Here is a 25527-nt window from a genome sequence, read left to right on the forward strand (position 1 = left end):
GAGAAAGAAGGGCGCTTTAAACAGCGCTTTGAAAGCAAGCCGATTCAAGTTAAGGTAAGGGTTAGGTTTAGGGTTAGGTTTAGGGTTAGGTTAAGGGTTAGGATTAGGTTTAGGGTTAGGTTAAGGGTTAGGGTTAGGGTTAGGGTTAGGGTTAGGTTAAGGGTTAGGATTAGGTTTAGGGTTAGATTAAGGGTTAGGTTTAGGGTTAGGTTAAGGGTTAGGTTTAGTGTTAGGTTTAGGATTAGGGGTTAATTTTAGGTTTAGCATTTACAGCGTGCTTCTGTCTCCGCGCTGTTGTCGCGCTGTGATGACATCAGCTACGCGGTTTCATCGAGCACCCTTTAGTCGAACACAGTTTTGTGGTGGAACCGACTTTGCTAGTGTTTTTCTCTCCAGAGGAGAAAAAGTTAACAAGCACCATTGTTGTCTTGTAATTTGGAAAAAGAGCCTTCCAAACCATTACAAGAATGGAGCCAGCCTATAGGATGGGAGCAAGATGATGGAAAGATAAATGAACTTAGGCATGGTGGGGAAGGGGGAGGATCAATGGGCCTGGCCACCCACTGCCTCCCAATGGGTAGCAGATTTTGGTATGCAAGTGGGCACCAGGCCTCTTACGGTCTCCCCCATTCCCTGCATTCCCTGAGGCATCCCTGCACAGCCACTTAACAACTGCAACTGACAAAGCTCAGATTGTGATCGTTAGATGAGGCTGTCATGTGGGTGCATCATTTTACAACCGCAATGACAGGCATAATTCCAAACTTGGTTGTGGTCATAAGCCAAGGACTACCTCTATTCATACTTTCACTGCTAGAGACTGATTCGGTGAACAACTGGATTGCCAGTTCCAATTGTGATCACTAAAATGAGGATCACATATGTCAGTGGTTCCCAAACTTGGCAACTTTAAGACTTGTGGACTTCAACTCCCAGAATTCTCCAGCCAGCTGCTGGCTGGAGAATTCTGGGAGTTGAAGTCCACAAGTCTTAAAGTTGCCAAGTTTGGGAACCACTGACATATGTAATGTTATACTGGATCCAATATGAACAGGCAAGGTGTCATTCTTTAAAGCAGTGGTAGTCAACCTTTTTCTACTTACCGCCCACTAATGGATCTTTCTTGATGGAAAAATTTCCTTACCGCCCACCAGTTTTTGCACAAGTGCGGAACATGAGCCTATTTCTTTTTTTCAGACATGGGTTCTAAATTTGTTTCCCAATTTAACAACTACTTTTATTCTTACATTTTGATCTGCACTCCACACAGTGCTTTTTCCCCTCCTCTTTTCCCTTTTATTACAAACACCAAAAACAATGCTGTATTAGGTGCCGATTTTTATTAAGTGTCACCATCAAAACAAAATTCCTTTTCCTGCCTTCTTCTTCTTTACCTTTCTTATAGTATTTCACTATATCAAGGATCTCTTTTTCCCTTTTTTATTTTCTCCTTCTTCTTCCTTTACTTATTTCTTTCTTTTATTTTATAAGATAACAAAACTTAATTTATGAGCCAGGCTAAACACTGCTTACTCTCCTCCTTTATTTTATCCCCTTTTTTCTATTTTTCTACCCTTTTTTGTTATTTTTTTATCTTTTCCTTTTTATCTCCTTTTTTTACCTTCCTTAGGGCAATGTACAAAAGTAAGGCTGAGCTAGGTAGCCCACTTATTATTATTAGCCAACAACAATTCTCTCCTGCCTATAACTTTTCTTTCTCCTATTTTGCAACTGCTCTGCTCCGGTTTATTTTATAGGATAATAAAACTTATCTGCCTGTCCCTGCTGTCAGTTTCCACTCCTCCCCTTCCTCTTCCCACGTATTTGCTTGTTTGCGTGCACGCGCACATTGGTTTATTGATGTGTGCTTGTCCACTCACTCAAAAGGAGGTTTTAACCTCTGAAGTCCCTACCGCCCACCTGGAATCCCAAAACGCCCACTAGTGGGCTGTAGGGACCAGGTTGACAACCCATGCTTTAAAGAATTCCCCCAAGTGGTGCTTTCATGCTCTCAATATATCCCTTCTACTTCATTAATTTACTTTAATGACAGTTCTTGGAGGTTCTGCTCACACTTTAAAAAAAAACATGTGTTTTTCCAGCGCACCCCAATTCTATTCTTCTCTGTTTCTTGAAGAAGGTGTTGCTCATTTGTAGCACTTGGACTCCATAGTATGAAATAAATATTAATCATTAGGTCATATGACCCATTTAGAAGATAGTTCTTTCCAGGACTCCTAACTTTGAACAGGGGATAAAAAAGACCTTAAACTAAGTTCTTTGAATCTAAAGGTAAAGGTTCCCCTCGCACATATATGCAAGTTGTTCCCGACTCTAGGGGGTGGTGCTCATCTCCATTTCAAAGCTGAAGACCCAGTGCTGCCCAAAGACGTCTCCGCGGTCATGTGGCCGGCATGACTCAATGCCAAAGGCGCACGGAACGCTGTTCCCTTCCTACCAAAGTGGTCCCTATTTTTCTACTTGCATTTTTACATGCTTTCGAACTGATAGGTTGGCAGAATCTGGGACGAGTAACGGGAGCTCACTCTGTTATGCAGCGCTAGGGATTCAAACCACCAAATTGCCAACCTTTCTGATCGACAAGCTCAGCATCTTAGCCACTGAGCCACCGCGTAGGAAATAACAGCTCTTGGGAGTGTTTGAAAGCAAAATGAGGGATGGGGCAGAACAGGGTTACATAAAGGCGAATCTGTAAACCACTCCTTGTAATGGAAGCAAGGTTTTGGAGATGTTATGCTTCCAGAAAGTCCTGTTGCCTTTTTGGGGGGAAAAAACACCTTTGGGATAACCCTGGCCTGAATGACTGAGAACCTCCATAGACATTTATGGTTCCATATGTTCAGTGCCCTCATTTTTACAAATACAGTGTTTTATAAGTTGCATGCATTTGTCTGGAGCTGTAGGGCACATACTCAAAGCTTTCTTCACAAAGACAGGAAATTTCCAGAGGAATCTGAGCTGGCAGAAGATTTAAGATCTGTCTGTGTAGCAGAGTCTGTTTTACTTGGATGTGTTTGGCTAACGGCAGTCCCTCCTTCATTCCATAGAGGGTTTTCTACAGTTCAGTCAGATTTCAGTCAGTTCTAAGACTTTTGACTCCTGCTTTGCGTGATGGAGCCTTTCGGATTCACAAGTATTCTCCTGCTCGGTGGGACCTGCCTTCTTTTCATGGCAATCCGGAGAAAGACTGCTGAAAGGAGAAGGATGCCTCCGGGCCCTTTCCCTCTGCCATTGATTGGGAACTTTCTGCAGCTGGATACCAAGAATTTCCCCAGATCCTTGGAGAAGGTAAACAATGGAGATCATGACTGACTGATTGATTGATTAATTGATTGATTGATTGATTTGCTGTACAGGTAGTCTTTGGCTTACATCTAATTGAACCCAACATTGCTATTGTTAAGAGAGATATTTATTAAATGAGCTTTGCCCCATTTTACGACCTTTCCTGCCACAGTTGGTAGGTGAATCACTGTAGTTGATAAGTTGGTAAAACGGTTGTTAAGTGAATCTGGCTTCCCCATTGGTTTTGCCTGTCAAAAGTTTGCCATAGGTGATTACATGACCCCGGCACACAGCAACGGTCATAAGTACGAACCAGTTGCCAAGCAATTTTGATCACATCAACACAGAGCTGCTATGAAGGCTGTTGAGTGTGAAAAATGGTCATAAGTCACTTTATTCGGTGCCACTGTAACCGGTCACTAAATGAACTGTTGTAAGTCGAGGACTAGCTGTACAAAACTAGATACTGGCATCAAATATGCAATATTAGAGTGCTACTTAAAAGAGGGAATATTGGCTAAATCCTCTTGGGTTGGAATGTAAGTGTGGTCACTTCCAGTGCTTCCAGTTCAAGAAGGAAGGCATTATAATGGCAGCAAGGAACTAGAAAAGTAATAGCTAACCTTTTTGGTGCTGAGAGCCCAAAGCACAAACCCAAAATACAATGCGAGCACCCTGTGCATGAGCCTCTCCCCCCTCGGCCATTTTTGCCTTCCAGGTTGGTGCAGGAAGTTTTTCAGGCCCAAAACAGGGTGCATGGGAGAGGGTGCACGGACATGCATGCAAACTCCCAAAATGCAATGTGAGCACCACTGCACATGCACCCCACCCACCCATGCATGTGTGGCACGGGTCCGAAAATCAGTGAGAGGCATAGATGCATGTGCAGTGGAGCTGGGCTGGGGCAATGTCTGGCCTGCCCACAGAGAGGGCTCTGCATGCCACAGGTTCACCGTGATGGAACTAAAAGAAACTGGGTATAAGATTATCATGTCAGGTTCATAAGCATTTCTATCTCCTATTAACTGGGAGAAAATCCTGTTCAACTCAGACCGGGCAGCAACACACCAAGAAGCTCAGACTGAGTATCTTTTCCTTCTTGACAAATTGGGAGTATCGTTTCAGAGAAGGGGAGAAGCCGTGCTGCTGTTGTGGCCTCATGGAGTTGAGGGAAACCCAGAGAAGCAGGGCAAGAGGGGAGGAATGAGAAGGAAGTCGATATAGAAGAAGGGGTGAGAGGAAAATGCCTCTGGAAGGAATTCCCAGATATGGTTCTGACAGAGGCCATCTTCACTGTTCAGTCTCACAAGCACATAACAGTTGGAAAGGGGTGAGGCAAAGAACACTGGCTTTGGAGTTTGCCTTTGGAAGTTATGAGAGTTTCATCACTGGAGGCTTTCAAGTAGAGACTGGACTGCCATTTGTCAGAAATGGTGTAGGGTCTCCTGATTGGGCAGGGGGGGTTGGACTAAATGACCTACAAGGTCCCTTCCAACTCTGTTATTCCATTAATCTGTAAATCCGCATAAAACTGTGTCCATTGCCTACATGTAGCATGTAACAAATGTGGCTGGCACTTAGAAATGTGACTGGAGAAGAAAAGTTGCCATTTTAGAAAGCTCTCACTTAAATGATTGCATCAAATTCATCGTCCCTTCCTACAGTTTTGAATAGGGTGACCAGACGTCCCGCTTTTGGCGGGACAGCCACGCCTTTTCATAAATCCATCTCCAGTTGAGTAGAAATTAGGACGATGTTAGTTCAAAATGCATCATAGTCCTACCAATTTTTCCATGGGGGACAAATCATGGTACGATTTATGATCCTTTGGACCTTGAACACAGAGCATATCCTACCCCTATAGAGTAAAAAAGGATTTTAAAATATCAATAAATTCTTGTGTCTGGCAATGACTCTGATGGGGCCCTCGTCTTTTGAATCACACAGTACTTAGAACTTTTAAAATCCTACAGAATAAAGAGCAGAATGTGGTTTCTGCTGGTGGCCAGAGAAGAAATTACTATTATCTAGTATCAGTCTACAGCGGAGCACTAAAATGAGAAGTCTTACTTTATCCATGTGACTGAAGAATGTATTAGCAGCCTTGTTTGAATAGCTATGAAAGAAGAGAAAGCTACTTGAGAAAGTTCTAGAACAGTTGTATGTGCATAATAGCTCCCAGTTCTTCAGAGCACCCTTAGTTTTAACTATTGCCAAATGAAACTAAGTGACATCATAGCTTATGGTTTCTCCTCTACAGCTAAGTCAGAAATATGGACCGATATTCACTATCTACTTGGGCTCTAAACCAGCTGTGGTGCTTTATGGACATGATGTAGTGATGGAAGCCTTGGTTGCACAAGGAGATGACTTTAATGACAGAGGAGCATCTCCCCTCCTTATGAAAACCAACACTGGAACAGGTTTGTTTGAAGGGATTAACCACAAAAGAGGCCAAATCTACACAGGCATGATCAACTCTCCAGACAGAACAAAAGTAGATTTCAAAAAACAACCATTCTTTTTCAGCCATGCATTACATCCAACCTCAACAACATGGGTAGGGAATCCTTATGCCTTCAGCAGAGATGGGTTGCTCCCGGTTTGGCCTGATTCAGCCAAGCCAGTAATGGTATTTTGGCCTGGGTCATAGAACTGGCAGCAACCCAGGCTGGCCATGCCCCGAAACCAGTTTCGGAGTCGCCACTGCCATTGTTTGGATGTTGTTGCATGTGTGAAGAACAATTTACATTGAACTGCGCGCACGCCCACAGTGCACATCTGTTTCGCATGCAAAGTGAACAGATAGTAAAACTAGGAGCAACCCACTCTGGCCCTCAGATATTGTTGAACTTTGAATCCAAACTATTGGCAATGCTTTCTGGAATCACTAAGATTTATGGTTTACCATAATGTTTCTCAACCTTGGCTACTTGAAGATGTCTGGACTCCAACTCCCGGAATTCCCCAGCCAGCGAATTCCCCAGTTGAAGTCCAGACAGCTTCAAGTTGCCAAGGTTGAGAAACATTGGTTTAGCAAGTATCAAATTACTACAAATTCCCCATCACTTAAGAAAAGATTGGACAACCATTTGTCTGAAATGACATAGTTTCCTGCCTGAGCAGGGAGTTGGACTAGAAGACCTCCAAAGTCCTTTCCAAGTCTGTTAGTCTGGTACTTCTTTAGAGATCACTCTCACTGGGTATTTAAAAAACCCAGCATTTTCCACTGAACTCTTCCAAGTCCTCCATGAATGAATAGGGAGATAGTGATTGATCTTTAGAGTCATAGCATACTTTCTTTCTGAGATGGCTTAAATAGAAGTGTTCTAGATTTTTTCCCCAACTCTGTGAGGCAGATTAGGCTGAAAGAGAATGATTGGTCCACAAACACTTACTGAATTGGTCTAATAGGAACATGAACCTAAACCTAACATTTTAACCAATACATTACACTGTGTCTCTGTCCTAAAATGTACAAATGATAAGAGTAAATGGAAACTAAATTTCAGGTGGAACTACATATTCCACAAAATTGTGCTCTCTTTTTATCAGTTAAACCAGAAATGGTATTCAGCAGGTTCTGACCAGTTTTGGAGAACTGGTAGCAGAAATTTTGAGTAGTTTGGAGAACCAGTAAATACCACACCTGTATGGCCCGACCGCCATCTATTCTCTGCCTCCCAAGTCCCAGCTGATCGGGAGGGAATGGGGATTTTGCAATAACCTTCCCCTGGAGTGGGGAGGGAATGGAGATTTTACAGTATCCTTCCCTTGCCACGCCCACCAAGCCACACTACCCCCACCAAACCACGCCCACAAAACCAGTAGTAAAAAAAATTGAATCCCACCACTTAAACCATTGTCTAAACTAGCAACTTGTTTGTTGAGAGGCAAATCAAGTCTTACTTTCCAACCATTTGCCCACCGAAAACCTCATTTATTGCTTGGTCCTCTTTATCTACAAGGTTTATTAGGAGATTTAGGAGCAAAGAAAAGGAGAAAGATATACTAACCATACACATTAAATTGATAGTGGAAAGCAAGGGACAAAGACATATGGGCTGATCAGCACTTCCAGACTAAATGCGTGTGTAAACATTAATTATGAGACAGGATGCGGAGTGCGGGTCAAAGAATAGTAAGCCAAAGGGATAGTCATTTATGTATTTTTCAGAGTATAAGATGCACCTTTTTCCCTCAAAAAAAAGGCTGAAAATCTGGGTGCGTCTTATACACCGAATACAGCATTTTTTTGCCTCCTGAAACCCCGCCCACCCAAATGGCCATGTAGAGCATCTAGGAAGCTTTCAGAAAGCTTCTAGGGGCTGGGGAGGGCAGAAATAAGCAAAAAATGGGCAGTTTTTTGCTCAATTTTGCCCCCCCCCAACCCCCCCCCCCCCAGCCCTCAGGAGCATTCTACAAGTGTCCTAATGGCTTTTTTTTTTAACAAAAACAGGTCCATTTTCACGAAAAACCGACCATTTTGGGGAGATTTGCAGAGTGCAAAAACTTTTTTTATTTTGCCTCTTCAAAACCTTGGTGCGTCTTATACTCTGAAAAATACGATAATTTCTTTTGATGAGACAGTCAAACTTTTTTAGAAGGCAAAGGAGGTACTTGCTGTGGGTTCCTTGCATGGAGATGGTCACTGAAATCTAATTCTCTTTTTGATATGTTCAGGTAGATGTTTTATTAAAGGTAAAGGTAAAAAGATTTCCCCCATCCAGTCATGTCAGACTTTAGGGGGCGATGGCAATGCCCTCACTGTTTCCTAGCTAAGGAAGGCAGCGTTGTCCAAAGATGCTTCGATGGTCATGTGACCAGCATAACTAAATTCCGAAGTTCACAAAACATTGATACCTTCCCACTAAAGTGGTACCTTTTTATCATGAGGGCGCAGTGGTTGGGATGCAGAACTGCAGGCTACTTCTGCTGACTGCCAGCTGCCAGCAGTTTGAATCTCACCAGCTCAAGGTTGACTCAGCCTTCCATCCTTCTGAGGTGGGTAAAATGAGGACCCAGATTATTGGGGGCAATATACTGACTCTGTTAACCGCTTAGAGAGGGCTGTAAAAGCACTGTGAAGCAGTATATAAGTCTAAGTGCTATTGCTACTCGCATCTGTATGCTTTCAAATTGTTAGGTGGGCAGGAGTTGAGGCAAATGACGGGAGCTCACCCTACAATGCAGCAGTTGGGTTTTGAACTGCCTACCTCCGAAGCCCATCATTTTAACCGCTAAGCCCCCATTTCCCCTTTATTCAAGGCAGCAAAGCTATTCAGCTACAGCAGTGTTTTTCAAGCCCAGAATTAAAGTTAGCGGATTTGTAAAACCCTGAATTAAAATACATCAGCAAACATCATTTTAAGTCTTCCCCCTGCCCTCATCATTACTTGGATATTGATTTCAATGTATACCAGTAAAAAGAAATGGTGAAAAGTTACATTAAAGGTAAAGGTTTCCCTCACACATACGTGCTAGTCATTCCCGACTCTAGAGGGCGGTGCTCATCTCCATTTTAAAGCTGAAGAGCCAGCGCTGTCCGAAGACGTCTCTGTGGTCATGTGGCCGGCATGACTAAACACTGAAGGTGCACGGAATGCTGTTACCTTCCCTCCAAAGGTGATTCCTATTTTTCCTATTTCCTATTTACATGCTTTCGAACTGCTAGGTTGGCAGAAGCTGGAACAGGTAACGGGAGCTCACTCTGTTAGGCAGCCCTAGGGATTCGAACTGCCAAACTGCTGACCTTTCTGATCGACAAGCTCAGCGTCTTCTCAATTTAGCAATTTAATGGGTTTATATGCCGCCCAATCCCGGGAGACTCCCGGCGGCTTACAAATACGAAATGAAATAAAATAACACATAGGGGAAAGAATACAAACAATTTAAAAAAAAACACAACATACATTTGGTTTAACTGGGGGTTGGGCCTGATTTAAAAATCAGCAACCCTAGTCCTGTCGGAACAGCCAGGTTTTGGTGGCTTTTTGGAAGGCCATGAGGGTGGGAAGGGTCCAGATCTCTGCTGGTAGCTCGTTCCACAGAGCCGGAGCAGCTACAGAAAAGGCTCTCCCCCGAGTGGTCGCCAGTTGGCATTGTCTGGTCGACAGCACCCGGAGGAGGCCTAGCCTGTGGGTTCTTATCGGACGTTGGGAGGTGTGTAGCAGGAGATGGTCTCTCAGATATCCAGGTCCAATGCCATGTAGGGCTTAGCCACTGAGCCACCACATCCCTACCTTACAGGTTACATTAAATGGGACAAACATTTACATTAAATAGTTACATTAAATGGGACAAAATGAGAAAAATGTGCGGAGGGGGAGAAATCTTCCAACAAATCTTCTGACCCAGGTTTCTCAAACTCTTAAAAAGACCCTGAAGGAAGTGGTGGCTGTAGTTTAGCCTCAGTTGAAAACAGCTGAATGCTTTCCCTTCAGTCTTACCTTTAACTGCTTATCTGCACTGAATTTCTTTCTAAAGACTTTAAGAAATACACAATGACCAGGAAGGGATTTCAAAACAAAAAGGGATTAAAATGTACATGTAAGAGCTGAAGACGAACAACCAGCAGCCCTTCTCCAGTGGAAATGAGGCCAAGTTGCAAAGAGGACTTTAATTCTGTTAAGCATTTAGTTTAAATTTTTAAACAGGGCCCTGAAGCTGGAATGGGAAAAAATCCTTTATTTCAGTTTTTTTTTAAATAGTAAGTAGAAGTAGTCCTCAACATACAACAGTTCATTTAGTGACCATTCAAAGTTACAACGGCATTAAAAAAAAGTGATTTAGAACCATTTTTTACCCATATGACTGTGACAGTATCCCCTCGGTCACATGAACAAAATTCAGACGCTTGGCAACTGACTCATGTTTATGACGGTTGCAGTGTACAGGGATCGTGTGATCACTTTTTGCAACCTTCTGACAAGCCAAGTCAATGGGAAAGCCAGATTCACTTAACAACCGAGTTACTAACTTAACAACTATGGGAAGAAAGGTCATAAAACGTAGCAAAATTCACTTTATAACTGTCTCACTTAGAAGTGTTAGGCTCAATTGTGATCATAAGTCCAGAACTACCTCTATATCTGAAAGAATTCATCACTTGTGCAAGACTTACCAAGGAAAATACTAGAGGCTGGTCAGGTTTCTGATTAAAGAACTAAGTTAATGCCTCTAGCATAACATAGATTGAAGAAGATAACATGGATGTTAACATTCCTGACTGATGCTAGAGATTGTAACAGGCAAAACAACTTCCACATAAAAGGTCTGAGTGAAAAAGCTGAGAACATTAACACAATAGATCATACAATAATATAATACAATAGCAGAGTTGGAAGGGACCTTGGATATAGCTGCTCCTCTTCCTATGCAAATATGATGCATTTGGTTGCATTTTCTCAGATGGTTTCACAAAAATAGGATAAACATTGAATTGTTGCTGATGTCACTTAACATATGAGCCTCCAATTGGTCAAGGATTGAAACACAGCCATCACGTGGATTTCTACTCTGTCATTTTAAAGAAACAATTGTTCACCGGAATAAATTTATACACTTACAATACAATAGCAGAGTTGAAAGGGACCTTGGAGGTCTTCTAGTCCAACCCTCTGCATAGGCAGGAAATGGTTATCCAACATCTTCTTAAAGTCTTCCAGTGTTGGGGCATTCACAACTTCTGGAGGCGAGCTGTTCCACTGATTAATTATTCTAACTGTCAGGAAATTTCTCCTTAGTTCTAAGTTGCTTCTCTCCTTGATTACTTTCCACCCATTGCTTCTTGTTCTACCCTCAGGTGCTTTGGAGACTAGTTTTTACTCCCTCTTCTTTGTGGCAGCCCCTGAGATATTGGAAGACTGTTATCATGTCTCCCCTAGTTCTTCTTTCTATTAAACTAGACATACCCAGTTCCTGCAACCATTCTTCATATGTTTTAGTCTCCAGTCCCCTAATCATCTTTGTTGCTTTTCTCTGCACTCTTTCTAGAGTCTCCGCATCTTTTCTACATCAAGGCGACCAGAACTGAATCATGTAGTAACAAAACACAGTGATCTCCCCCCCTTATCTAAATAGGAGGTACAGTACTGTAGTACATACATATAGTGTTTCATACACTTTTACACGCACTCAAAACTGAAAATATCAAGACATTATGATTAAGCTTCCAGATAAATCTACCAGAAGTGATTTACAAGAAAATGTAAAAATGTACTTTGGTGGCACCGAGCCCTAATAGAAATTTCACATGTATCTTCTCAATATTCAGTGAGATGCTGGCAAGGCTGTAAACCGAAGGGAACATTCTTCCATTTTTACTGGGAATGTGATAAAGTATCAGGCTTTCAGAGGAGCGTGTTTAAAGAAAGGTCTTAAATTACAACAATGACAAAAAGTCAATTCTGCCTCAAGCTAGATTTGCTATATATATTTGATGGCCAGAATCAGAAACTGCAGAGAAATAATAATTGTGGTTTTTTTTTAGCAGCACATTAATCATAGTTGAACAATGGAAGCCAGTTTGGTGTAGTGGTAAGGGCATCAGGGTAGAAATTGGTAGACCACAAGGTCTAATCCTGCCTCAGATACAAAGATAGTTGGGTGACCTTTGGCCAATCACACACTCTCAGTCATAGGAAGCAGGCAATGGCAAACTACTTTTGAAAGCCTGACAAGAAAACTACAGGGAATTATCCTGACAGTCACTAACTCAAAGGTGCCAACCCCCACCTCCACCAAAATAGAAATATTTGGATATTTCCTTGGATAGATGGCTTGAAAAGATATAGTCTGTAGCAGGGGTATCAAACTCAATTTCATTGAGCGCCACATTAGTTTGACCTTGGAAGTCCAGGGTGGGCGTGGCCAGGGTGGGTGTGGCCAGCTTGACATAACTTGTGTCAGTGCCTGTGGCGGCCTGAGTGCTCTGCCAGCACAAAAGGGATCCTGAGCACTGTTTCCAGCTGTGACGCCCTCCTGCAACCCTCTGTCAGTCAAAATAGAGTTTGGGAGTGCCACACATGGCCCTTGTGACCTCCGTTTTTGGCTGCGCCAGCCTCCTGCAACACTTTGCCAGTAAAAATGGAGCTCGGAAGCACCTCACGCAGCCCTCTTGAGCTCCAATTTTGCTGGCAGAGGCACTGCAGACCAGTCCTTTACTGTTTCCAAGGTGGCCCCATGTGCCGAATCTGGCCCCTGGGCCTTGAGTTTGACACTCCTGGTCTATAGCTTTACTTGAAAAAGCTTCTGATAAAATCCATTATATGACAAACCACAGTACTGAACCATTGTTTTAGAACAAGGGTGTCCAACTCTGACAATTTTAAGGCTTGTGGATTTCAGCTCCCAGAATTCTCCAGCCAGCATGAAGGATGAACTTCTGGGACTGGACTTCTGTGAATTAAAGTCCATCAGTCTTAAAGTTGTCAAAGCTGGATACTCCTGTTTAGAGTTTGTTTGACTTTTAGTTTGCTTGTGTAGGAAGTTATCACCCAGCCCTCTCCCAGAAAAATGAAATATCCTAGGAAATATTGAAAGGGCAGAATATTTCTCTGGATGTGAAAAGAAAGAAACATATTTTAAAAGACAGAATAGCTTCCTGCAGCTTCCTGCCCATCCCCTTTTGTCAATGAGCCATTAAAGCCTGAGTTAGTCCACTTTACATAATAAAGAGTTTTCCCCTTCAGCTCCAGAGTTATGGGATTAAGGCATGATAATATTGGCACTTTACCCAACTCACCACATGGCATCTGAGAACTCAACCAAACCTGGATTCAAAATGCAGCCTGCATGGGCCCATGGGAGTCTGACAACCAATCAGAATACAAGATCAAGATCAAAGGCCAGAGGGCATAAAACCAGGGACTCAGCTTCTCTTCCTTCCTTGCTTCCCCTTCTCTTCTCTTCTCCACCAACATTGAAGCATGTGATCACCTTTTCTGTGCAGGACTCAAGCCATGTGGTCCTGTCCACCATTAAAATCATCCTTCCAAGCAGCCTCCATGTCTCCAGTGTCTTTTTCCCCACTTGGAGCCGAACCCAGAAGGACATTTCTTCCAACACTTGTTTGAAAACCAAGCATAGTTCAAAAGAAAGACCATTGGTTGGTAGTTACTGTATTTGCTAACCTGAAGAAGCTTCCAGATTTAATACACAGTTTGAAAAGGCTCAAGTAGCAAAGGATAGGCAAGACTGTCTGGTTGCTGGGCGATCAGAAGCACACTGTTAGATCAGAGGGTCAGAAAGTTTAATTATTTCCATGGTATAACATTGCACATTGCATGGCCTCATATTTCTCCATCACAAACAATTGTGCAAAGTAGCACAAGAATTTTTTCATTAGCATTGTGAAAAATACACCTGTTGTGCAATATGTTTTAAGAAATCCGGTGACCGCCTTTTCAACCATAGTGAGCAATCTCCTCTTCCATTCCTTTTCATTTCTTTGCTCTCATCAGGAATTGGCCTCAGCAGTGGAGAAATATGGAAACAACTCCGTCCTTTTGGAGAGACCACCCTGGATATGTTGGGCATGGGCCAGAGTATTGAGAAGAAAATCCAGGAAGAGGCTGGTTTCTTAGTGAACAGACTGAAAAGCACAAATGGTAAGAATTCAGTTCCTTGCTGAAGGTGATCTTGTCTAGCAAACCTGTTGAACTAGACCAGGGGTATCAAACTCAAGGCCTGCAGCTTGGATCCATACCGGGGGTTGTGTTGTTTAGATCTGGCCACGGGGCCACCCTGGAGACAGTGAAGGACTGGCCTGCAGTACCTCTGCCAGCAAAAACAGAGCTCGGCAGGATTTTGGGCAGCCCTCCGAGCTCCATTTTCACTGGCAGAAGATTGCAGGAGGCCATCGCAGCTGGAAACTGAGCTTCTGAGGGCCGCCCCTAACACAAGTGACATTGAGCTGGCCACGCCCCCCCTACCCTCCCCCCCGAGATCAAACACAACCCTGGTGCGGCCCTCAATGAAATTGAGTTTGACACCCCTGAACTAGACTCAAGAAGCAAAAGTCAGAAAAGTAAGGAAAAGGCTAGGAACACTTGGTGTACCCCCAAAACAGGGGCAAAATCCAGCAGGTTCTGACAGGTTCTGGAGAACCAGTAACGGAAATTTTGAGTAGTTCAGAGAACCGGCAAATGCCACCTCTGACTGGCATGAGGATTTTGCAGTATCCTTCCCCTGCCATGCCTACCAAGCCACGCCCACCAAGCCATACCATTCCAACCAAGCCATGCCCACAATACCAGTAGTAAAAAAAAATTGAATTTCACCACTGCCCATTAGGTATAAGCAAGAAGTACATTCACCCAGCACTGTACTTTCTTTTTAGATTAGAGCAGGGGTTTCCAACATTGGCAACTTTAAGACTTGTGGATTTCAACTCCCAGAATTCCCCAGCCAGCCATGAGAGTTAAAGTTGTCAGGTCTTTAAAATTGCCAAGGTTGGATACCCCTGGATTAGAGTTTAGTAATCTAGGATGTTCGGCTCCTGTTTGGAAATAATGTATTTGTCCATTGGCAGGAAGGACATTTGATCCCACCGATTTCCTCAGGCAGACAACCACCAACATCCTGTGTTCAATTGCCTTTGGGAACCGCTTTAATTATGAGGACAAGGATTTCCTGAGATTCCTTCACTTGTTGGATGAAAATGGCGAACTTCAATCTACCACAATGGCAAAGGCAAGTATAGGAGAGGATCACACAACGGAATTTCCAATCCAGTTGTGAGGTGCGCTAGGATGACTCTGCAAACATTAGGAATGTGGAGGGAAAGAGGATCAACCCATTTGGTATTTCTCTCCCCACTGCAAAAGAATTATTGCTGAAATGGCTGGCTGTGAACTCCGCCGGGAGTTGAACTCCACACCTCTTTTTTTTTAATTAAAAGTTTTTTTATTTTTAGTTTTCAAAACAGACACAACACAAACAATCCTCTTTCTTTACATACTGCAGAAAGTGTATCAGTTGGTTACAAAAAGTGTTCGTGCATTTCTTTCACAGTCGCCCATGATTCATATTAATTCTAGTATTTTAAATCAAATATATTTGTACATATTACCATCATCCTATCCCCATTCTCGTTTGACTATAATTGTTTAAACGTCCTTCATCATAAAACATACCAAAACTCAAGACATAACCACATACTGGCATCTCATTTGCTATTTCTAATATCCCAATAACACTATTCCTTATGGCCTATTCTAGCTAAACATCAATAACATTTAGTAACAACGGTTTCTAATCTTCCTTTCCAAATTACTGTTTACAATTTACATCCAATTTCCCCATGTTGTACCCATGCCTATATATACATTGTTATCATTATCTCTCCTTTATTTCACTATATCCATTATCATAATGTAGTTCTTTTTTATTAATCTTTATATGTGACCAAACCATTTCTCATCTTCCTTTCATAGGTACCATTCAATATTCATATCCAATTACTACTTGTTATACAAATACATATGTATACATTATTATCATTTTCAATTGTTTATTTAACCATATCTATTGTCACTAAATTTCACTAAGTCCAATTAGTTTTAGATTAAACACTTTCATCTATCAGCCTGTATCTTTCCAGTACCGAAACAGTCTCATGTCTTCTGCCATTTGTGGCATCAGTCCTCTAATCGTCTCCTTAATCAAGTTTGTATGGACTCTTCTTTGCAACTCCTTGTTTATTGATTCTCTCATGTAATTTCGATGCCCTTCTTCTTTTTCCTTAATCAGCTTGTCTTTAATTGTCAGTGTTGTTATCGATGGTGTTACTAATAAAATTTCTCCCTTTAAATCCATAAGTTCTTTTAGTTTTTTTTCTTCTGTGTCTAGCCATCTAGGGTAGGGTTCCTTCCTATCCATCTGGTTCCCCTTTCCATACTCCACTTTTTCCATTTCCAGACAGAAACCATTCACCATAGATGTCAGCAGATTTGATTTCTTTGTAGTCATTTTTCTCTTTATTGCTTGGGATTCTACCCTCTATTTTTCCCATTTGATAAGCATTTCAATCCTTTTCATCATATTTTTCTGTTAGGTGCTTTAATTTTTCAAACATTTTCTCAAATGTATTTGATAATTTCTGTATTGCAAATATTATCACTTGCAAGCTGACAGATTCTCTCTGTTGTTGGAAATAAGCCATTGTTTCCAGCTGTAAAAACACTGCTGCTCTGACTTGGAAGATTTTTACAAGGTTATACCTAGATTCACCATGAGATCTCTGGTTAAGGATATACTTCAAAGGAACATTTGTATAAACAAATAGTGCTTTACTTCTTATCACTTTCTATAAACAAACTGTGAGACTTTAAAGTTCCAGTCCAGAATAATCAGTAGTGAAAGTAAAAGTATTTTGTTTTCAATACTCAAGTTTCCAGTCTTCGAGTAGCCGTTATCTCTCCCTTTGTTGTTACAATTGTTGTAATTCTCTTTGTTCTTTTTGTATCTTTTAATATTCCAAGTTTTTAAAAAAATCAATTTCTTACATGAAATAGAGAAGAAAGAGTAAAAGGCACATGTAGTGATGAATAAGGAGAAATTTAGTCCGTAGGTTGTGAATGTAATAGTAAAAATTTTAGAAGAAGAAAACTTGATCCATTCATTTCAAACGGTTTGCATAAATTAAATCCATGAAAATAACGTTTAAAAATTAAGATAACTGACCAAAACCATCCAAAGCTTAATTCTGCCACTTATTTCTTTTATTCTTAGATTTAAATTAGCTTAATTTTTTTATAGGCAGGCTCTTTTAAAACGGGTAACAATTCCTCACCAGCTGTAAACACTTTCTCTTCCGTTTCCTTCCATTTTGGAGCCGTCCCTACTTCATCAGCCTAGGGTCTGAGCTTTTAACGCCAGCTGAAAGACCTTCTCCTGCATCAATTAGGAACTTTGCGATGTCCCTGTGATCATCAGAACGTAGTCTTCCTGCTCACCATCTCTACAGGACGGTTTAGGTCCGATTGGACCACCCAGCAAAAAAAAGTATTGGTGGCGATCTCAGAGCATCAAGATCGGGTGACCATTTCGTAGTGACATAGGCTCCTCCTCCAACTCTACACCTCTTAAAGCTGCTGAGATTGACAAACACCAGTCTAGAGCATCGTCATGACTTTTTTCACCTTGTCTTCACAGCTGTACAATATTTTTCCAACAATCTTGGATTATCTTCCTGGATCTCATCAGAAGATATTTAAAAATACAGAGGAGTTAAAACAATTTATATCAAGGCAGGTGGATATGCACCAGGAGACTCTGCAGCCTAAGCAACCAAGAGATTTTATTGATGCCTTTCTTATCAAAATGGAGCAGGTAATGGAGCTCAAACAATCTCTGAGGCAACCCCACAGGTCAACCTTATTTAATGGCTAAGGTAAACCGCCATGATAGCAGGACGACTGAAGGAGACAAGACTCCATAAACACCAGTGGTGGGTTTCAAAAATTGTTAGAACCTACTCTGTGGGTGTGGCCTCCTTTGTGGGAGTGGCTTGCTGCCCATGTGACTGGATGGGAGTGGCTTGCCGCCCATGTGACCGGATATGAAGATGCCGATGACACTTGTCAGAACCCCCTTAAATTACCTCACACACAGCACTGGCATGCATAAGAATATGATGTAAGCTTGTTTTTTAAAAGGCATCTTTGGTTTGCGTTAAAACAACTTCAACACACGCAATGTTCTGATTGCACCACAAACGCAGTAGTCATCCTTACCTCTCACAGAGGCACTGAGTTTTATAAATATGAGCATGATAGTGTAGAATAATCATATCCAAGGACCAGTGGTGGGTTTCAAAAAATTTTGGAACCTATTCTGTAGGTGTGGCCTGCTTTCCGGGCCCACTGGTGGAACCTCTTCTAACCGGTTCGGTAGATTTGATGAATCGGTTCTACCGAATAGGTGCGAACTGGTAGGAACCCACCTCTGATAAGCACCGATCTTTGTTCTTGAATTTATATTTTCTAGAAATATTGGGGCATGGGTTCGGCCCAGTCTACCCAATGCAAAGAGGAAAGATCAGGCCAGTGTGGCTTCAGCCCAATCTATCCAGTGCGAAGCAGAAACATGCCAGCAGTTTGGGGAGTGGTGTTAAGCTGGCCACACCCACCTAGTTGGCCACACCCACCCACGTCAACCACAACCCTGATGCGGCCGTCAATGTTTGACACTGATGTTTTAGACCTTAGATGATGGAGGGAGCGAGTGAATAATGTGTATTTTATTGTATGATGGCCACAGATGACAGCATCTGATCTTTACATTAAGATAAGTAGGATAATGTAGGCTAACAAGGATTGGATATGAATAGAATTAGATGGGAGAGCATTAGTTTCCACCCATGAAGAATACCCAGAGCTGTTAATTAGACTAAGGAAAAATTTAAAATCCCAGAAAAAAAACTAGCGACAAATAATATCTATAATGCAGAAGAGAATTCCCTGTGTATTAATTTATGTTGAGGCAAAATAGAGAGGAGAGCAGCGTGGTAGGAAGTCTCTTTCTTTTTCATCTTGTTCCTACCACTACTTCTGGACTGAAAAGGAGCGGGAAGTTTGAGCATGGTAGACAATTCTAGTAGTCTTGGGATGCAGGGATCTCTTGGCTTTTTATAATTAAAAAAAATGTGTGAGAAATAAACCTAAAGAGTTTAGGAAGGTAGCATCTCCATATGGGTCAGCTTTTCTGTGCTCAATTCTGGGCTGCACTTGCAAACCAGTGGTGGGATTCAAAAATTTTTACTACTGGTTCTGTGGGTGTGGATTGGTGGGCATGGCATGGCTTAGTGGGCGTGGCAGGGGAAGGTTATTTCAAAATCCCCATTCCCTCCCCACCCCACTAACCTGCTTTCCAGATCCGTTCTCCTGTTTAGAGCAACAAAAGAAGATCAGCTGCAAGGCTGGGAGGCAGTGGGCAGGGCCAGCCTATTTGCTGGTTCTCTGAACTACTCAAAATTTCCACTATCAGTTCTCCAGAACCTGTCAGAACTGGCTGAATACCACATCTATTATAGGTATGGTCTAACAAAGGTAGGTGGAGGAGATTGTATCCTTAGCTTCCAAAAGTGTCTTTAGAGACTAGACTGTTCTTGAATTACTGAGGACTGGTACTGCACAACTATTCTGCATGCGTTTCTTGGATTCTTTTCCAGATCAAGTCACTGTGTTATAACTTAATTTATTCTGAGTTTGTTCATGTCTGAAATACCATATATCCAACTATTGATTAAAACATTCCAATCCTGTGAAATATAACAATATCCTTGGAAAGAGATATATAAGATGTGCACACAGCAGAGGTGGCATTCAGCAGGTTCTGAACAGTTCTGGAGAACCGGTAGCGGAAATTTTAAGTAGTTTGGAGAACTGGTAAATACCACATCTGACTGGCCCCGCCCCCATCTATTTTCTGCCTTCCGAATCCCAGCTGATTGGGAGGGAATGGGGATTTTGCAGTAATTTCCCCTGGAATCCCACCTCTGGCACACAGGCGCATAGAGATGAGACTCACATTATATTAAGCCAATGTTTGCTTAATCATAGTTTACTGAATAAATCACAATTAATTCATAGAACACACTAAGCCTTAAATTATTACTTACAAATCTCAATGGGTTCATACAACATTCTAAGCAAAAAAAAAGACATTATATATGAAGATGTGTGAATTCAGCCTTTGTGTGATGGAAACCTATAAACTCATAAAGTAACTTTGTTAAAGTCAGCAAAGCCTTTCTAAATATTCTATCCCAACGCTTTGTACAGGAGAAACAGAACTGTCATTCTGCCTTTGATCTTCCCGGTTTGGTGAGGAGCACCTTAGACCTTTTCGTTGGAGGATCACAATCAACCAGCCTTACCCTAAAATATGGACTTCTGGTTCTAATGAAGTATCCAAAAGTACACGGTAAGATAATAATATTGGACTTGCCTATTTAAGCTTCATAGAGAAGCGTACTGTCCACGGTGAAAACAAAGGTAAACTTAGAAGGCTTACTTTTGTGAGTTTGCACTAAGGGGTGGTTTTTTTATTTTTGCTTTTTAAAATAAATATAGAAATAATAAAAATGCAAAGTTAAAAAAGAAATCAATGGTAAAAAAAAAGGAAGACAAAGAAAAACAGTGTAAAAACCTGAGGGTATAAACAGAATTATTGTTGTTTCTTCATTCGCCATTCAATTTTGAATAGTTCTGCAGCAAATGCAGGCAACATTTTGTCAGAATTTAAAAGAGCCGAGGTGGTGCAGTGGTTAAATGCAGCACTGCAGGCTACTGCTAGATCAGCAGTTCAGCGGTTCAAATCTCACTGGCTCAGGGTTGACTCAGCCTTCCATCTTCCGAGGTGGGTAAAATGAGGACCCAGATTGTTGGGGGCAATATGCTGACTCTCTGTAAACCGCTTAGAGAGGGCTGAAAGCCCTATGAAGCGGTATATAAGTCTACTGCTATTTAAACTTTGTAATCAATGATTAGTGATAGAAAATATTATACATTTTATATAACAGGAATCAAATAAGATTCCTATCAATGTATGTATTTCTGGCATACATTGTCTTACTTTTAACTGGATACATTGATGAAATGGTACTTGGAGATCAAAATCCTATTAAACAGGATTCAATACATACAGTACATTGATAAAAATGGTTTGAAAGCCAAGAAATGCCATGGCATTTTATCTGTTAGATAAAGATTCCACTGTTCGATTCCACTGCATCAGAATATTCTTAGGTGTTCTTAATATGGAGAACTATGCAGATGTCTTTGCTCAGCTATGGAGGGAACTCTGCAGGGATGTTTGTGCTACAATCCACATTTTTCTATCCAGAGAAAATTCTTCAAGAAATTGATTCTGTGATTGGCCCATCCCAAACACCCTGCATGGCAGATCTTGATAAGATGCCCTACACGGATGCTGTAATCCACGAAATTCATCGGTGCATAGCTCTGGTGCCACTGAATGTGCCACATGCTGTGAACAAGGATATTTTCTTCAGGCAATATTTCATTCCCAAGGTGAGTCTAGCTGCCACATATAATCTGCAACTAGAGCTTTATACACATTTGCCATGTTCTCATTCCTTCTTAATTAGCAGGCACATTATAATTGTTAATTTGGCATAAAAATCCAATGTATGAGAATACACCCATTTGACTTAAATCGCAGTTGCAGTAAATATATTTCAAATTTAGCTTTTGACTCGGCTTTACCTTTTTTAAGGAATAAAAAATACTTTGGGCATGTCATTTAAAAGTCAGATTCATTGCTCAAAACAAATTCATGAATATATGTGTCCCGGGATAATGTTGTAGGATCCAATCTGGGTCAATCACCAAGACCAGAGATTTCATCCTCCAAGCTTTCAGACTCGTGTTGCAGCCCATCTTCAGGGAACTTCTCTCCAGTAGAGTGTGTGCTGTTCTGTGTGTGGTATTTATAGTGCCTCAGAGCCGAGGTGGCGCAGTGGTTAGGGTGCAGTACTGCAGGCCACTTCAGCTGACTGTTATCTGCAGTTCAGCGGTTCTAATCTCACCGGCTCAAGGTTGACTCAGCCTTCCATCCTTCTGAGGTGGGTGAAATGAGGACCCAGACTGTGGGGGCGATATGCTGACTCTGTAAACCACTTAGAGAGGGCTGAAAGCCCTATGAAGCGGTATATAAGTCTAACTGCTATCTAACTGCTGTCTTATAAGTGGCTTTTTATAATTTGATTGGAGTGTGTTGATGGCTGGATTTTAAGTCATTAGCTGTCCTTTGCTTGGGCTGCCCAGTCCTCGCCTTCCAAGTACTTGTAGACTAGTGGCAAATCAGCACTCCTGTTCACTGAGGAGGGGGCTGTTTCCTAGGTTTCAATCACAAATTGTGTCACTCTGCCATAGGACATCCTTTCAGACTGGTAGATGCATGCCCAAAGGAATTCTGGGAGTTGCAGTCCCAAGCAAATATGTGTGATTCTAGATTAAAGGTGGCTGATTCTCAGTAAGCATTCCACGCACTTGTAACAGAAATATTTAACACTATTGATACATCAACTACAGTGGTGGGTTTAAAAAAAAATGGAACCTCTTCTGTACGTGTGGCCTGCTTTCCGGGTCCACTGGTGGAACCTCTTCTAACCAGTTCGGTAGATTTGACGAACCGGTTCTACCGAATAGGTGCGAACTGGTAGGAACCCACCTCTGATCAACTATTCATATCAGTGTAATACATTACTATGGCTGAGTCCAGTCTCAATGCAACATTAGGAATGGCTGGTGGGTGCCCCAGTGTTTATATTCACATACGCCTTGCTAAAGGATTCAGAATAAGCTTTTCAGGGCTGTAATTTCACAAAGGTTGCTAGTAGCTACTAGGAAGAGAGCTTTCTTTCTATGCGATACCTAAATCATGGATCTCAAGCCTCTCATATTACATACCTGGAATTATCCTACTCATTGTTAGGCATCAGAATAATTCTACCCAGGCCAATTTTAATTATCTCAGAATAATAACATTCCATCCTGGAATACACTATGCTGGTTGAACTAAAACTCCCACAATTCTCTATTGGTTCTGCTCGTTAAGAATTCTGGTGGTTATAGCCAGGATCATTCCAGAAAGATCCTGACTATAGAATGCCTGGTAAGTTTTCCACTACCTGACTCTGTTGTTACATCTTCAGATCCCCATAACTTTAACCTTAAACTGCCTACTATTGACCGCACCCCATTCCTAAGAAATCTGTAAGAGAGGTGCATAAGCACACCAGCGTGCCTACTGTTCCTGTCCTGCTGTCCCCATTTATTTGTACCCATTTCATTCATATGCTATATAAATTACGAATATAATAATTTTACCTCTCAAATATATAAATACCATACATAGACCTGATTTTTATATGTATACAAATGTGTATTTGTATATGATTTGTATATTATGTTGCAATGGTGTGTATATGTGTCACATACATAAGGAATTATATGATTATGTGATTTTTTTTAAATGTGAGAATTGCTTAGGTTAAGTAACAGGGATATATAAGCTTTATTTCACTGCATCTCTCTGCTATTCAACTTTCTTTCTTTCTTTCTTTCCTTCCTTCCTTCTTTCCTTCTTTCTTTTTCTTTCTTCATATCTGGGCAGTTCAAAGAACAAATATAGAAAACCCTATACAAATAATAACAACATACTAAAAATGCTCTATTACTACATTACTCTAATATACAATCAATATGTACTTCATACATACTGTGTATTCTTATACCTATTATCTTGTAAATGATTGACAAATCAAATAAATAAATAACATAAAAATATAATAGAATACATATCAAAGCATCAGTGTTGTATATTATTTGTTTTAGAGGGGTATCAAACACCAAATCAACTATTCTAGCACAAAAATGGACTTATCTTGGTGTATGTGCATTTCTGCCAGAATGTTTTTCTCTTTGTTTCTTGGAAAAGAATATCTTCAACATTAAACTTGTCATTGTCTAACTAGGGAACTACTGTATTTCCGGCTGTGAAATCCTCTTTGTATGACAGTAGAGAATTCCCTAACCCACAACAATTTGATGTTGGGCACTTCTTGGACAAGAAGGGAGCTCTGAGAAAGAGCGAATTCTTCATCCCTTTTTCCACAGGTAAAGATATCCTAATTTTAGAACTGAGATCAACGGAGAAAATCATGTTATTGCTTATGCTTTTTCTAGATCAATTGTATATTTTATTCACATTTTTTTGAAAACAGAAATAGAAAAGTAGCCAAACACATTTCCAAATGAATGTAGAAAGGATTACCTTAAATGTCAAAAATACCTTAGCTATTAAATGCCTGGGGATTTCCCTTGTCTTAAGTTTGTTATATCTGATATCTCCATTGTTGGACATTTTACTGTTTTAAACAAGCTGCCACAAATCAATGATTGTTTCCTCATTTTTGCTTGCAGGCAAGCGGGAATGTCTAGGCAAGAAATTGATAGACATCATAATATTTGTCACCCTGACAACTATTTTGCAGCATTTTACTCTGAAGCCGTTGGGAGGTCCTGATGACCTTGATACCACACCAACATCTGGATTTCTGACAGTTGCCCCCAAATCCTACCAGCTCAGTGTTGCCCCTCGTTAAACAGAAACACTCAACCAACCTCATGGCTCCAAATACTGCAACTGTTTTCACGCCAGATCTTGAAGTTCCTGATCCAGTACCTGACACATAGTGCTTGAACGAAAAGTGATTTCTTTGAATTTTACTGTATTTTTGTGGTTTTTAATTGCCTTTTAAAATGTATGATATTCAAAAAGGTGAAGTATAAACATTTAAATAAATTTTATAAAAATGAAAAGCAGATTTTGAGCAAGTAATGGTTATAAGAGATCTGTGAGTAAAGGAGAGGTCCCAGAATTGGATCCAATAATTTAAGTTTTTATGTTCTTACAAAATGAAGAGGCAGAAAAATATTTGTTCTCTCTACATGTTCTTTCTTTTTCTTTCTTTCTTTTTCTTTCTCTTCCTTTACCTTCCTTCCTTTCTGTTTCTCTCTTCCTTCCTTTCTGTTTCTCTCTTCCTTCCTTTCCTTTCTTTCTCTTCCTTCCTTCCTTCTGTCTTTCTATTGATGAAAGAAATGTCCTTCTGGGTTCAGCTCCAAGTGGGGAAAAAGACACTGGAGACATGGAGGCTGCTTGGAAAGATGGTTTATTGTTGGACAGGGCCGCATGGCTTGAGCCCTGAACAGAGAAGGTGATCACATGCTTCAATGTTGGTGGAGAAGAAGAGAAGGGCTGAGGGAGGGGTTTGCTAGGCTTTTTATAACCTGTTCAGTCTCACCTCTGTTTCCTGTTCCTGTGTAAGAAATGTATTCTGATTGGTTGTCAGACTCCCATGGGGCCATGCAGGGGCTACTCTCTAGGCTGTGTTTTGAATCCAGGTATGGATGAGTTCTCAGATGCCATATGGTCAGTTGAGTAAAGTTCCAACATTCCTCCCCCACTGCAGCTGCAGTGGAGAAGTCTTTATTATGTAAAAGGGACTAGCCTGGCCTTCTCAATGGCCCATTGACAAAGTGGGGATGGGTAAGGTGATCAGACTTTCAGATTGGTAAAGAGGGACACCATTGACGGGGGGGGGGGGGCTTGATTTAAAAATTTTATATTTCATCAAAAGGTCACCCCAGGACACTGAAACCATCATAAATACGAATCTGTTGCCAAACA

The 25527-nt window shown here is 41.2% G+C and overlaps 1 protein-coding gene across 1 annotated transcript; it reads left to right on the forward strand.

The window, feature by feature from the left end:
• Positions 1 to 3073: 3073 nt before the first annotated feature.
• LOC116517005 (cytochrome P450 2H1) lies at positions 3074 to 24617 on the forward strand. Its single transcript, XM_032229780.1, has 9 exons — positions 3074 to 3309; positions 5567 to 5729; positions 13770 to 13916; positions 14840 to 15000; positions 17464 to 17640; positions 20094 to 20235; positions 21157 to 21344; positions 23813 to 23954; positions 24261 to 24617. The coding sequence occupies exons 1-9, from the start codon at positions 3133 to 3135 to the stop codon at positions 24440 to 24442; spliced, it is 1479 nt and encodes a 492-aa protein (XP_032085671.1). The 5' UTR covers positions 3074 to 3132; the 3' UTR covers positions 24443 to 24617.
• The last annotated feature ends 910 nt before the right edge of the window (positions 24618 to 25527 follow it).

The sequence above is a fragment of the Thamnophis elegans genome, chromosome 1 (genome assembly GCF_009769535.1).
Source record: "Thamnophis elegans isolate rThaEle1 chromosome 1, rThaEle1.pri, whole genome shotgun sequence".
Taxonomy (NCBI): domain Eukaryota; kingdom Metazoa; phylum Chordata; class Lepidosauria; order Squamata; family Colubridae; genus Thamnophis; species Thamnophis elegans.

What these genes read in the sequence shown, in the direction of transcription:
- LOC116517005 (XM_032229780.1), top strand. Translation starts at nt 3,133, where the DNA reads ATGGAGCCTTTCGGATTCACAAGTATTCTCCTGCTCGGTGGGACCTGC. An exon ending in TCCCCAGATCCTTGGAGAAG is followed by an intron (nt 3,310 to 5,566) that starts GTAAACAATGGA and finishes TCTCCTCTACAG; the next exon opens with CTAAGTCAGAAATATGGACC. An exon ending in TTCTTATCAAAATGGAGCAG is followed by an intron (nt 17,641 to 20,093) that starts GTAATGGAGCTC and finishes CGCTTTGTACAG; the next exon opens with GAGAAACAGAACTGTCATTC.